General features: G+C 46.8%; 1 protein-coding gene across 6 annotated transcripts; it reads left to right on the forward strand.

The window, feature by feature from the left end:
• The first annotated feature begins 5,043 nt into the window (after positions 1–5,043).
• Positions 5,044–12,132, forward strand: PDP2 (pyruvate dehyrogenase phosphatase catalytic subunit 2). Of its 6 annotated transcripts, none has more exons than XM_030925482.1 (2): positions 5,044–5,220; positions 9,875–12,132. In XM_030925482.1, the coding sequence occupies exon 2, from the start codon at positions 9,930–9,932 to the stop codon at positions 11,517–11,519; it is 1,590 nt and encodes a 529-aa protein (XP_030781342.1). In that variant the 5' UTR covers positions 5,044–5,220; positions 9,875–9,929; the 3' UTR covers positions 11,520–12,132. The 6 variants fall into 6 exon arrangements, with proteins under 6 accessions (XP_030781342.1, XP_010353462.1, XP_030781344.1 ...); XM_010355160.2 differs by lacking the exon at positions 5,044–5,220 and adding an exon at positions 6,704–6,911; XM_030925484.1 differs by lacking the exon at positions 5,044–5,220 and adding an exon at positions 6,778–7,002.
• The last annotated feature ends 2,843 nt before the right edge of the window (positions 12,133–14,975 follow it).

Here is a 14,975-nt window from a genome sequence, read left to right on the forward strand (position 1 = left end):
ACAGGTCTCTGGGAGAATTTTCTCAGGGCAAAAATATACTCAGATCAACAAGAAGGCTCTTCTGGTTTTATTCAGATGCTCTGGGCAGTGAGAATGCCACAGAACTGCTGCAAGGACAAGTTTTTCTGCCAGCTGGCAAAGAACAAAGATGCTTGAGATTTTTACAAATTATCCTAGATACCAGCGTGGATGCTACAGCTTTTTTTTTTTTTTTTTTTTTTTTTTTTTTTTTTTTTTTTTTTTAAGACAGATTTTTGCTCTGTTGCCCAGGCTGGAATGCAGTGGCATGATGATCTCGGCTCTCTGGAGCCTCCACCTCCCGGGTTCAATCAGTTCTTGTGCTTCAGCCTCCTAAGTAGCTGGGACTATAGGCATGTACCACCACACTCACTTGGCTAATTTTTGTGTTTTTGTAGAGGCTGCGTTTCACCATGTTGGTGAGGCTGATCTCAAACTCCTGGTCTCAAGTGATCCGCCCACCTCAGCCTCCCAAAGTGCTAAGATTACAGGCATGAGACACTGTGCGTGGCCGGATGCTACAGCTTCAATAGTGAGAGAGAAACTGGCTGCCACCATCTCAGGTCTTCCTGACACAAGATCATCCTCAAATCCAGCTTTCCTAACATTCCATAGAACTCTTTTCTGTAGCCAGGCACAGTGGCTTATGCCTGTAAGCTCAGCACTTTGGGAGGCCAAGGTGAGCAATCAGTTGAGCTCAGGAGTTCAAGATCACCTGGGCATCACAGTGGGAGTCTCTCTACAAAAAAAAAAAAAAAAAAAAAAATTAGCCAGGTGTGGTGGTGTTTGCCTGTAGTCCCAGTTACTTGTGGGTCTTGAGGTGGGCGGATTGCTTGAGCCTGGGAGGTTGAAGCTGCAGTGAGCTGTGATTGTGCCACTGCACTCCAGTATGGGTGACAGAGCAAGACCCTGTCTCAAAAAAAAAAAAAAAAAAAAAAAAGTCTTGTCTGCATAGGTGAGGAATCAGGGGACTTTGCAGGAATCATCCAAGAGGACCATTTCTCTACCCCTGTGACTCACCTGGGTGGTTTTGTTTTTGTTTTGTTTTGTTTTTGAGACAGAGTCTTGCTCTGTCATCCAGGCTGGAGTGATCTCAGCTCACTGCAACCTCTGCCTCCTGTATTCAAGAGATTCTCATGCACCTGGCTGTTTTAAAAATAGTTTCGCGCCCGGGCGCAGTGGCTCATGCCTGTAATCCCAACACTTTGGGAGGCCAAGACAGGCGGATTGTCTGAGCTCAGGAGTTCGAGACCAGCCTGGGCAAAATGGTGAAACCCTGTCTTTACTAGAAAAAAAAAAAAAAAGAAAAATTAGCCTGGCGTGGCAGCATGTGTCTGTAGTCCCAGCTACTCAGGAGGCTGATGCAGGAGAATTGCTTGAACCCGGGAGGCGGAGGTTGCAGTGAGCCAAGATTGCACCACTGTACTCCAGCCTGGGCAGCAGAGCAAGATTCTCTGTCAATAAATAAATAAATAATAAAATAAAAATAGTTTTGCTTTTTTTCCCCCTCATTATACAAGTTATGCTAGATGGAGTAATGTATATTTACTGTAGAAAGTTTGTAATGTTCACCTTTGTCTCTTTAGGATAAATTGAAAGAAGTAGAATTAGTGGATCAAAGGTATAAGGTAAGCCCATTGAGTAGCCTCCATGTACGCTCTGTATTAGTCCATTTTCACACTGCTATAAAGAATACCTGAGACTGCGTGATTTATAAAGGAAAGAGGTTTAATTGACTCACAGTTCCGCATGGCTGGGGAGGCCTCAGGAAACTTACAATCATGGCAGAAGACAAATGGGGAAGTAAGACACTTTTTAAATGGTGACGGGCAAGCAAGAACACAGGGGAAACAGTCACTTATAAACAATCAGATCTTCATGAGGTCAGGAGATTGAGACCATCCTAGCTAACACGGTGAAACCCCATCTCTGCTAAAAATACAAAAAATTAGCTGGGGATGGTGGTGGGCACCTGTAATCCCAGCTACTTGGGAGGCTGAGGCCGGAGAATTGCTTGAACCTGGAAGGCGGAGGTTGCAGTGAGCTGAGATCTCGCCAGTGTACTCCAACCTGGACAACAAGAGCAAGACTCTATCTCAAAAAAATAAATAAATAAATAAATAAATAAGATCTCATGAGAACTCACTCACTATTATGAAAACAGCAAGGGGGAATCGCTCCCATGATCCAATCACCTCCCATCATATCCCTCCCTTGACACGTGAGAATTACAATTTGAGACGAGATTTGGGTGGGGACAAAGAGCCAAACCATATCACACTCCCTGCTAAGATGGCAATGCTCTCTTGCCAACATTATGTATTTAAACCATGTTTTAGTATTTACCAGGTTGACTGACAAAAATCAATGGTTGAAGGGGTGGCCTGCCCCTCCACACCTGTGGGCATTTCTTGTTAGATGGAACGAGAGACTTGAGAAAAGAAATGAGACACAGAGACAAAGTATAGAGAAAGAAAAAGTGGGCCCAGGGGTCCGGCGCTCAGCATTCAGAGGACCCGTGCCGGCACCAGTCTCTGAGTTCCCTCAGTATTTACTGATCATTATCTTTACCATCTTAGAAAAAGGGAAGTGGCAGGATAATACGATCATCATAGGGAGAAGGTCAGCAGTAAAACATATGAATAAAGATCTCTGTGACATGAATAAGTTTAAGGAAAAGTGCTGTGCCTTGATATGCACATGCAAACATCTCCATAAACCTTTTCAGTGCATAAAGAGCGTCATTGCCACTAGCACGTCCCACCTTCAGCCCTAAGGCGGTTTTCTCCTTTCTCAGTAAACAGAACACACAATCGGGTTTTACACCGAGATGTTCCATTGCCCAGGGACGGGCAGGAGACAGATGCTTTTCTCTATCTCAACTGCCAAGAGGCCTTCTTTCCTCTTATACTAGTCCTCCTCAGCACAGGCTCTTCACAGGTGTCAGGCTGGGGAACGATCAGGTCTTTCCCTTCCCACGAGGCCATATTTCAGACTATCACATGGGGAGAAACCTTGGACAATACCTAGCTTTCCTAGGCAGAGGTCCCTGCGAACTTTGGCAGTGTACGTGTCCCTGGGTACTTGAGATTAAGAGAATGGTGATGACTTTTCACAAGCATACTGCCTTCAGGCACTTGTTTAACAAAGCACACATGCACAGCCCAAAATCCGTTAAACCTTGAGTCACCACAGGACATGTCTCTTGCAAGGACAAGGTTGGGGGTAGGGTCACAGATTAACAGCATCTCAAATACAGAACAAAATGGAGTCGCTTATGTCTACTTCTTTCTATATAGATACAGTAACAGTCTGATCTCTCTTTCTTTTCCCCACAATGGTTCATTTAATTACCATTTCTTTTTCTTTTTTTCTTTATTATTATTATTATTATTTTGAGACAGGGTCTGGCTCTCTTGCCCAAGCTGGAGTGTAGTGGCACAATCTTGGCTCACTGCAACCTCTGCCTCCCAGGCTCAAGCCATCCTCCCATCCTCCCACCTCAGTCTCCTGAGTAGCTGGGACTACAGATGCGTACCACCACGCCCAGCTAATTTTTTTTCATTTTTATTTTTTGAGACGGAGTCTTACTCTGTCATCCAAGCTGGAGTGCAACCTCTGCCTACCAGGTTCAAGCAATTATCCTGCCTCAGCCTCCTGTAGCTGGAATTACAGGCATGAACTACCATGCTTGGGTAATTTTTTATATTTTTAGTAGAGAAGGGGTTTCACTCTGTTGGCCAGGCTGGTCTCGAACTCCCAACCTCAAGTGATCTGCCCACCTTGGCCTCCCAAAGTGCTGGGATTACCGGCATGAGCCACCGTGCCCAGCTTAATTTTTGTATTTTTTGTAGGGGGGCGGTTTCACCACGTTGCCCAGGCTGGTCTCGAACTCCTGACCTGCCTTGGCCTCCCAAATTGTTGGGATTACAGGCATGAGCCACCATGCCTGGCCATTTCTTTGGCTTTGAGTGAGGCTGAATATTTTTACATCTTTTCTCTAAAAATGCCAATTGAATGGCTGGGCACGGTGGCTCACGCCTGTAATCCCAGCACTTTGGGAGGCCAAAGCGGGCAGATCACGAGGTCAGGAGTTCAAGACCAGCCTGGCCAACATAGTGAAACCCCCTCTCTACTAAAAATACAAAAATTAGCCAGGTATGGTGGCACATGCCTGTAGTCCCAGCTACTTGGGAGGCTGAGCTGGGAGAATTGCTTGAACCAGGGAGGCAGAGGTTGCAGTGAGCTAAGACCACACCATTGCACTCCAGCCTGGGTAACAGAGTGTGACTCCGTCTCAAAACAAAAACAAAATTAAAAAAAAAAAAAACCTGCCAATTGAGCTATGCTTTCCCTTTCTTGAAGGAGAGATAAGTAATCCTTTTCCTTCGTATTTGCTTATAAGACCTTGGGACAAGGAAGCTTGAGAGATCCAGTGAGGGACTTGGGCATCTGTCTCCTGCCCGTCCCTGGGCAATGGAACATCTCGGTGTAAAACCCGATTGTGTGTTCTGTTTATTGAGAAAGGAGAAAACCGCCTTAGGGCTGAAGGTGGGACGTGCTAGTGGCAATGACGCTCTTTATGCACTGAAAAGGTTTATGGAGATGTTTGCATGTGCATATATATATCCTATATAGGGTGACTGAACTGGTTATAGCCTTGAAATGAAAGTTCCAGTGCACATAAAATCCTCCAGGGTGCATTTTTACTGTGGAAGTGGGTGTGTGTGGTAACTTAGAAAAACTCAGTGGTTTCAGATTTGGTGGAATGATGTAATTTTTCTCAGGAAAGTGGCGGGGGCAGCCATCTGCGTGTCTCAGCAGTCAGTCCAGGGCCTGACACCTTGTGGGCACCCATAACGCCTGCAGATTGAATAATTAAACACTGCTGCCTCTGTCCGGAAGGGTAACCCATTGTGACCCTATATGACCTGTCTGCAGGGGCGGGGGGTTGGGGGGAGGGCGGAAGTGTGCTTTCGCATTCTCTTGCACTCATTTATTAGAAACCCTTAGACTTACTTTTAGTTTGGGTCTGAAACAGTCCTCTTAATATGCAGGAAGACAGATATTGCAAATCCTGACTTTGAACTTCTGGAAAGGGCTAAGGGTGAGTGGAACTATAAATATACAAGGGCAAGTCTGACAGGAGCAGTTTTATTGCGATCACGTCCTTGGGTCCAGGAGGCTGGCCAGGCTCCCCAGGTAAGCCAGTGTGTCCTCCTTCTGGAAGACCACATTCTCAGGGCTCCAAGTGGCTTTTTCTAGTTGTCTTCCATTTTTCTCTGTCTCCAGGGAAGGACTCCATCTGACTTATCATAGTTACAAGAGTTCTGTTAAAATAATTTATAAGGAAGCAGGTGATCACCAGAATTCCACAATGTTAGGACCAGAAGGGACGGAGGGATTATCTGGTGTTGGGGTTCTCTGTCTCTCTCAACCTACCAGCCGCCAGCCATACTGGGTTAATTGTCAGTAGTAGGCCAATATAATGGTCAGTTCAAAGCTTAATGGTTTGTGGGAAACCACTAAAGACTTTAGGGCAGGAATTTGAGGGGTTTTTTGGTTTGTTTTTGTTTTTTTTTTTTTTTGAGAGGGACTCTCACTCTGTCTCCCAGGCTGGAGTGCAGTGGCGTGATCTGGCCTCAGTGCAACTTCCACCTCCCTGGTTCAAATGATTCTCGTGCCTCAGCGTCCTGAGCAGCTGGGACTACAAGCACGCACCACCATTCCCAGCTAATTTTTGTGTTTTTAGTAGAGACAGGGTTTTGTCATGTTGGCCAGGCTGGTCTCAAACTCTTGACTTCAGGTGATCCGCCCAACTCGGCCTCCGAAAGTGCTGGGATTACAGGCGGAAGCCGCCGCGCTCGGCCTTGGAATTTGAGTTTTAGAAGTGTCATTCTGCCAGGCGTGATGGCGCATGTCTGTAATCCCAGCACTTTGGGGAGGCTGAGGTGGGAGGATCGCTTGAGCCCGGCAGTTTGAGACCAGCCTGGGCAATATTGAAAGACCTTGTCTCTACCCTCCAACCACGAAAAAAAGGGGGAGGGGCGTCATTCTGGCTGTTCTGCTCTGGGGTTAGGACCAAGTCAAAGGTGGAGGAAGGAAAACTGGAAAACCAAGTGAGAGGCTTGGAATAGGGTGGCTGCGTCGCTGGATGAATGAGGGGAGAGAAATTTAGGAGATCGGATTTACAGGATTAGATAATTGAAAAGAGAGGGTGAGGGAGAGGAAGGAGTCAAGACTCAAGTCAGGGGTTTGGCTTGGGTCTCTGAGCAGATGGTGGGTCCATTACTGGGTTAGGAGAGAAGAGAAAAAGCAAGTTTGGCAGAAGATGAGTTTGGGGGAAGTTACGTTTGAGGCGCCTAGGGGCCTCCAGAGGCAGGTGTCCCGGTGGTTGGATACCAGGCTGTGGCGCTTAGGAGAGGGTTCTGGAGTGGTCGACACCGAAATGGAGAGGAAGCAGTGGGGTGTTCTAACAACGGTGAGGAATTGGGGAGGCCGCTGGGTTCGGGGTGTGCAGATCGGCCACGTAGCTGGCGATCTCACACACGTGATTGCCTGGTCCCGTAGCCCGGCTCTCGAACACTTTCAGCACCCAGGCAGCGGTAAGGGGCGGTGTTGGCCCCTCCCGGGTCCCGCCTTTCTGCCTGCCTCTCATCCTCTTTAACCATTGGGCAATAACTCTGTCCATCAAGGGCCCGCCTCCGCAATTGAGCCAACCAGGGCTGGCGGGAGGGCGCTTCCTTCTGGAGCTGGGTCCTGACTAAGGACTGCCTGGATGAGGTGAGGACCTGGTGGCCGCAGTTGTGGCACTGTGCGCAGGCGCGGAACTGACCGGACCGAGCAGGCGGCTGTGGCCTCGCCAGCTGGTGAAAAGTCGGCGAGCGTCCGAGGTAGGGAAGGGAACAAGCAGGGATGTGGACACCTCTTTCCCCGCCAGGCCTCGCCGGCGCCTGACCCTCCCGGCCTGCGGCACCGGCTCAGGTGACTGGGCGGAGAGCTGAGGTGAGGGGCCGGGCCCGCGGCAGAGAGGGACTAGCTGGGCCTACGACCACGGTCACCCCACTCACGTGCGCGCGCCACGTGGGCCCGCGGGCTCGCCGAGGACCCTTGGCTACCTGCCGGGGCACCCCACTAGCTGCTCTGGCCCTTCGAGCACCCCTTGGAGCTCTGTGTCCCGACTGCCCGCCCCTGTTTTACAGGCTGGCAAGCCGGGGCTCAGAGGCACCAAGCGGGTCGCCTGGGGGCACCCAGCTGGGGTACGGCGCTCTGAGTTCTAGGCAGATCGGTTTTGGTGGGCTCCGGAGTCCATGCACTTAGCGATGAGGCTGTAGTCAGAGATTTGAACTTGGGACCTGTCTGTTTTCTTTAAGGATGCAAAATGGTTTGCGTCCCGGCTGCGGTGGATCGCCCTGCACCGCTGTCTGCCTTGACTGCAGGGCCAGAGCGTCAGGCGCCCTCTGCTCCCGGACCGACCGCCCCGCCCCGACTTCTGCGGGGTGGGCTGGCAGGGGTGGGGGAGTGAGGGGACGGTCCTCAGTCCTGGGAGCTCTTGAGATCCCGACAAATGATCTCGAGATCCGGAGGGCAGGATTCATACATGAAACCGCAGAATAGCTCATTATAATGGGTCAAGGTTTTGTTCTTTTTTTTTTTTTCTATTTTATTTATTTTATTCCAAGGAAAAGTACCACCAGAAGCTAGTGAAGGGACTAGGAAACTCGTCATCCCCTTGCGGAGGCAGATGTGAAGCTTTTGGAAATCAGTCTGGCAACGAGGCTACACCCTTGGACCTACTGACTCCTTGTTTGGGAAATAACTAGGATAAAACCTAAATAGAGAAAAGGTTACTGCATAAGGCAGTACAGTTTGGTGGGGTTTTGTTGTTGTTGTTGTTGTTTTCAGAGACAGATCCGGCTCTGTCGCCCAGGCTGGAGTGCAGTGGTGTGATCATAGCTCACTAAAGCCTTGAACTCCTGGGCTCAAGCGATCCTCCCACCTCAGCCTCGTGAGTAGCTGGGACTACAGGCAGGTACCACCATGCCCAGCTAATCTCAAAATTTTTGTAGAGATGGGGCACTTCCTGTATCACCCAGGGTGGTCTTAAACTCCCTAACCTCAAGTGATCCTCTCACCTTGGCCTCCCAAAATGCTGAGATTATAGGCATGAGCCACTGTGCCCAGTCCAGTTTGGTATTTTATATTAATAAAGAGCAAGTAGTAGAAACAACCTCTAAATCTCCAGCAGTAGAGAATAGTTAAGTAAGTTGCAATTCTTTATGCCAAAATGTAGCCATCAGATGTGAAAAAATACTCTTATCAGGAAAACCAGATTCAAAGTTGTGGTTACAACTCTACAAAAATATGTACGGAATGACAGGGTGCGGTAGCTCCCACCTATAATCTCAGCACTTTGGGAGGCCAAGGGCAGAAGATCGCTTGAGCCCAGGAGTTTGAGACCAGCCTGGACAACACAGGGAGACCCTGTCTATTAGCTGGGCATAGTGGCACATGCCTGTAGTCCCAGCTACTTGGGAGGCTGAGGCAGGAGGATCCCTTGAGGCCAGTAGGGCAAGGCTGCAGTGAGCCATGATCTTACCATTGCACTCTAGCCTGGGCACAGAGCCAGGCTCCATCTCCAAAAAAAAAAAAAAAAAAAAAAGTGCAGAATGACTAGAGGGGTATATACCTAATGATGAAAATAATAACTACTTTTTTTTTTAGTAGAAGGGTCATATTTTATTAAATTCTCACAAAACCTTCTAAGACTAATATTCCCATTCCACCAATAGATAACTGGAGTGTTACCTCATCAGCAGTGTGTCTGATGCTACACAAGATAGTATCACAGCTAGTGTGCTATTGGGCCTCTGAAAATGTCATATTTAGCCAGTATTTGAGGACTTAGTGTGTGCCGGGTACAGGTCCAGGCACTGGAAAGCTATTGGTGAGTAAGGCAGCCATAGTTGCTTGAGTCATGGAGTTTATAGACTAGTGGGGAAATGCATATATATATATATATATATATATATATATAATTTTTTGAGACAGGGTCTTGCTCTGTCGCCCAGGCTGGAGTGCAGTGGCAGGAGCGCACAGCTCACTGCAGCCTTGACCTCCAGGGCTTAAGCAATCCTCTCACCTCAGCCTTCCAAGTGAATGGGACTATAGGTGTGTGCCACCATGCCCAGCTAATTTGTAAGAAAATTTTTTGTAGAAACCAGGTCCCCTTATGTTGTGCAGGCTGGTCTCGGAACTCCTAGGCTCAAGTGATCCTCCCACCTTAGCCTTTGGAGTGGCTGGGGTTATAGGTATGAGCCACTATGCCCGAAGCAGATTATTTATTTATTTATTTATTTGTTTGTTTTTGGTTTTGTTTTTTTCGAGACAGGGTCTCACTCCCTATCTAGCAAGAGGCCCAGGCTAGACTGCAGTGGCACAATCACTGCTTTCTGCAGCCTCAACTTCCCAGGCTCAGATGATTCTCCTACCTCAGCCTCCCAAGTACCTGTGACTATAGGTGCACACCACCTTGCCTGGCAATTTTTTTTTTTTTTTTAAATTTCTTTGGAGAGACAGAGTTTCACCATGTTGCCCAGGCTAGTCTCGAACTCCTGGGCTCAAGCTATCCACACACCTTGGCCTCCCAAAATGCTAGGATTACAGGCATGAGCCACCACACCCAGCCCCCGAAGCAGATATTTAAATGAACACTTATAGTCTGCTGGTGGGAGTGAGTTTAGTGTATTTTAAATAGTTTATTCTAAGTCATTTTTGTTCAGGATATTAGCAAATGTTTTCAGAAGTCAGTATGTTTAAGAAATTAAATTTGAAACTTCAACTTTTTAATTTTTAGGTTTAAAAATATCCTTTTTTTGCTGAAGGAACACATTTGCTGGTATAGTTTCAGAATGTCAAGTACTGTGTCCTACTGGATCTTAAATTCTACAAGGAACAGCATTGCCACACTGCAAGGGGGCAGACGCTTATACTCCAGGTATGTCTCAAATAGGAATAAATTAAAATGGAGGCTCTTTTCCCGGGTGCCACCCACCCTAAACAGTTCCCCATGTGGTGGCTTCACTCTGATCAAAGCCTACAGACACACATCAACAGAGGAAGATGATTTTCACTTGCAACTCAGCCCTGAGCAGATAAACGAAGCGCTTCGAGCTGGCGAATCAGCCCACAAGATTCTTGACCTTGAAAGCAGAGTTCCAAATTCAGTGTTGCGGTTTGAGAGCAACCAGCTGGCTGCCAATTCACCAGTGGAGGACCGGCGAGGTGTAGCCTCCTGCCTGCAAACCAATGGACTGATGTTTGGCATCTTCGATGGACATGGCGGTCATGCATGTGCCCAAGCAGTGAGTGAGAGGCTCTTCTACTATGTGGCAGTGTCCCTGATGTCCCACCAGACCCTGGAGCACATGGAGGGAGCTATGGAAAGCATGAAACCCTTGCTGCCCATCCTGCATTGGCTCAAGCACCCAGGGGACAGTATCTACAAGGATGTCACATCCGTGCATCTTGACCACCTCCGTGTCTATTGGCAGGAACTGCTTGACTTGCATATGGAAATGGGACTAAGCATTGAAGAAGCATTAATGTACTCCTTCCAGAGACTGGATTCTGACATCTCGCTGGAAATCCAGGCCCCTCTGGAAGATGAGGTGACAAGGAACCTGTCACTCCAGGTTGCTTTCTCTGGGGCAACAGCTTGCATGGCCCATGTTGATGGAATTCACTTGCACGTGGCAAATGCTGGTGACTGCCGAGCCATCCTTGGTGTCCAGGAGGACAATGGCATGTGGTCTTGTCTGCCTCTTACCCGTGACCACAATGCCTGGAATCAGGCCGAGCTGTCCCGGCTAAAGAGGGAGCACCCTGAGTCAGAGGACAGGACAATCATCATGGAGGACAGGCTGCTGGGCGTTCTCATCCCCTGCAGGGCCTTTGGGGATGTTCAGCTGAAGTGGAGTAAAGAGTTGCAGCGCAGCGTTCTGGAGAGGGGCTTCAATACTGAGGCCCTCAACATCTACCAGTTCACACCCCCACACTACTACACTCCACCCTACCTGACTGCTGAGCCTGAGGTCACATACCACAGGCTGAGGCCCCAGGATAAGTTCCTTGTGCTGGCATCAGATGGCCTGTGGGACATGCTGAGCAATGAGGATGTGGTAAGGCTGGTAGTGGGGCACCTGACTGAGGCAGATCAGCACAAGACAGACCTGGCCCAGAGACCCGCCAACTTGGGGCTCATGCAGAGCCTGCTGCTGCAGAGGAAAGCCAGCGGGCTCCACGAGGCTGACCAAAATGCAGCCACGCGGCTGATCAGACATGCAATCGGGAACAATGAGTACGGGGAGATGGAGGCAGAGCGGCTGGCGGCGATGCTGACATTGCCAGAGGACTTGGCGAGGATGTACAGGGATGATATCACTGTCACTGTGGTATATTTTAACTCAGAATCAATCGGTGCATATTACAAGGGGGGTTAAGAATCTCCCATCCTATTGTCAAGGTTAACATAAATGCTCTTCTAAAACGTTTCACTTACTCTTAAACTAGCTATCCAAACCTTACTATCAAAAGTGCAGGCAGGTTTAATTTGCTAAATAGACTAACAGGAGGAAAGAAACAAACAGCCTAGCTTTAAAAAACAGTGAAATAGCAGTGATTTCATGTCCGTGTAAGTCTTATATGCAGAGAGGACAGAGCATAAAGTCTATAGAATTGGCTTGGGCTCATGTAACCCAAGTCGTTTGATAAAGATGTGAAACTGTGTCAGCCTTGAGCCTTCTAAGGGTAAATTTAATCATGATTCTGAGAATAAAGAACTTCAGGATCTTGTGAGGTCTTGCCACAAAAATCTGCAAATTTGATAATTCTCCTGAATTCACAATCATGGACTTCTAGACTATGAAGAGATATTTTATTTGTTTGTCTTTTATTTAAATTACTAAGGCCTAGGTTTACAGAGCATACTACAGGACACTTTTCTATGCAATATCCTAACTTTTTTGTGTGTGATTATGCTTGTGAGAAATTTTGTAATACTATATTCTAGTTCTGCTTTCGTTTATTTTAAAACTGAATCCTTAAGCTTGCAAACACGCCTACTGTAAGCATGCTTGGAATGACTTGTTTTGGTTTTCAGCTGATAGGATCTATGCCTCTGGACCAGCTGAATTTACTGTTGCAGCTTTTGGTTCCCTCTACTGAGTCCCATTCCAGAAACTCTGAGCCATGCTAGGAGGTAACTAGTCTATGCCTTAACTCCTGACCTTTCCTGCATTAGTAAAATTTCCTCCTGGGCTGAGCCTTTGGGGGTTGATTCACAGCATTTAAAGCTTTCTGATTATACCTCTCAAACATTCTTCTGTCAATTCCACACAATCCTTCTACCTCTGCTATGCTGAGTCCCTCATTTACCCTGCACCTGCCAACTACAAAATACTGTCTGAAAGAATCTTTCACATGTTCCTGCTTCCTATGGCTGCAGGAAAGGAGAAAATGCGATTGCATATGGTAGCTGTGGTGATAGATGTTTAGACAGGACAGGTTTATTTAGCAGATGGTGAACTTAAGATTCAACCTCTATTTGGAGAGGTGAAAACACAAAAGGCTTAAGGACAACAGTTTCTAACCAAGGTTCTCTGAATCCTTTCCTGAGAGGTGGTGGGGAGGAGGGAGGAGTGACTTATCAGATGCGACACTTGCCCCAAGACTGTGGGATAAACCACCATTGCTAGTCCTCAAGCATTAGACCATATTTAGTATAGGAGTTGGGGCAAAAATAAAAAATAATTTGTAATGGTTTCTGTGGGCTGTAGACTCTTTGTATTTACTTGGAAATTCAGTCATGTGGATACATTTTTGGAGATGAATTTCATCTCATGAGTTGCTGTGGCATTTAAACAACAGGAAATATGTCCCTAAATGGAAACAAATACAATCCCACAAAACCAACAATTTTATTTGCTTCTACTACATCAGGCAGAATTCTTCAATTAAGTTGAACTACATTTGTTGATCCCTTTTCTCAACTTACCCCTTTATGCCACCCACTGAAAAGAAAAGCAAATAGCTAGGTCTGGCTTCCTGTTTTTTGTCTACGTCCCAGCTGACATTCAGTCAAATGCTGGGATACTTCTAATTTGGTGGTGTTTCTCTGAACATTTTTCAGTGCAACTGTTTAGTCATGTGTTTTCATCTAAGAAATTCTCTTTTGAATATTTAAGCCTTGATCCTTTTATTCTGAAACCATTAATATTCCTTCTTGGCCGGGTGCGGTGGGTCATGCCTGTAATACCAGCACTTTGGGAGGCTGAGGCGGATGGATCACCTGAGGTCAGGAATTCCAGACCAGCCTGACCAACGTGGAGAAACCCCATCTCTATTAAAAATACAAAATTAGCCAGGTGTGGTGGTGAATGTCTGTAATCCCAGCTACTCGGGAGGCTGAGGCAGGAAAATCGCTTAAACCTGGGAGGTAGAGGTTGCGGTGAGCTGAGATCACAGCATTGCACTCCAGCCTGGGCAACAAGAGCGAAACTCCGTCTCAAAAAAAAAAAAAAAAAATTCCATCTTATCTCTTAGTCCTCTCTCTCTCTCTTTATTTCTTTATTCCTTCCTTCTTTCCTTCTTGACAGGGTCTCCCTGTCACCAGACTGGAGTGCAATGTCATGATCTTGGCTCACTGCAACCTCTGCAGCTGAGGTTCAAACAATCCTCCTGCCTCAACCTCCCGAGGAGCTGGGACTATGCACCACTACGCCTGGCTAATTTTTAAAATTTTTTGTAGAGACAGAGTTTTGTCATGTTGTCCAGGCTGGTCTCAAACTCCTAGACTCAAGCAATCTGCCCACCTCGGCCTCCCAAAGTGCTGGGATTATAGGCATGAGCCACTGCACCCAGCCTATCTCCTAGATCTTAAAAATAAAATGTAAATCACCTCCATTCTGCTAGCGTGAGGGTTTGTTGCTAAAATTGAGGATTCTATCTGACGTTCACTTTTTGTTGTTTTTTGAGACAAGGTCTTGCTTTGTCGCCCAGGCTGGAGTGCAGTGGCATCATTATAACTCACTGTCAAACTCCTGGACTCCAATGTTCCCTCCCTTCTTAGCCTCCCAAGTAGCTGGGTCTACAGCATGAACCACCAGGCCCAGATAATTCAAAAAAATTTTTTTGGTAAAAACATGATCTTGCTATGTTGCCCAGGCTGGTTGTCTGACATTTTCTTTGTCCTTTATTCTTTATACCAGCTAAACCCTGGAGTACCCTTGAAGCCTTTACTGGCATACAGAGTACCTGAATCTTACTTTGGAGCCTAGCATGGGTCATAAATGTATCTGATTCATTAACTTGTGAGACAGCTGAGAGAACACAGACTCCTTACCTGTGTCTCCAGGCATATCTGGTTTTTCTCTGCCTAATAGATTTTCCTGCTTTCTAGTTAGTAATATTGAGAAAGAAGAAAGGCTTATTTATCATTTGCTTTTTTCCACTGTGAATCATCAGTTCTTTCCATGAACATTCTGGGGAGCACCTCCTGATTAAACTCTTGTCTCCCTGACCACTATCCTGCTGTCATTGGACTTCTTGAAGCACATGGGCTACTGCCTGAGGACACTGGGATTTGAGAGGAGGTTAGTGGTACTTGTCAGGTCTTTCAAAGCATTTATTATTGCTTTTATACAGAGATTTCAGTATTGAGACTCAAAATGAGCTGAAAAATGAAATTGAACATTTAATATTTTGGATGTAACTTTTGAAGAAAGTATGCTTTGGTGCTTAAAATTGTATATGATTTTAGGTAAGAAACTTTGATAATATTGGCATAATTTAGACTTATTTTCTTTCTCTCTTTTTTTGAGACAGTCTCACTCAGTCGCCCAGGCTGAAGTGCAGTGGCACAATCTCAGCTCACTGCAACGTCTGCCTCCCAGGTTGAA

Source organism: Rhinopithecus roxellana, chromosome 20, assembly GCF_007565055.1.
Source record: "Rhinopithecus roxellana isolate Shanxi Qingling chromosome 20, ASM756505v1, whole genome shotgun sequence".
Taxonomy (NCBI): Eukaryota; Metazoa; Chordata; class Mammalia; order Primates; family Cercopithecidae; genus Rhinopithecus; species Rhinopithecus roxellana.

What these genes read in the sequence shown, in the direction of transcription:
- PDP2 (XM_030925482.1), top strand. Translation starts at nt 9,930, where the DNA reads ATGTCAAGTACTGTGTCCTACTGGATCTTAAATTCTACAAGGAACAGC.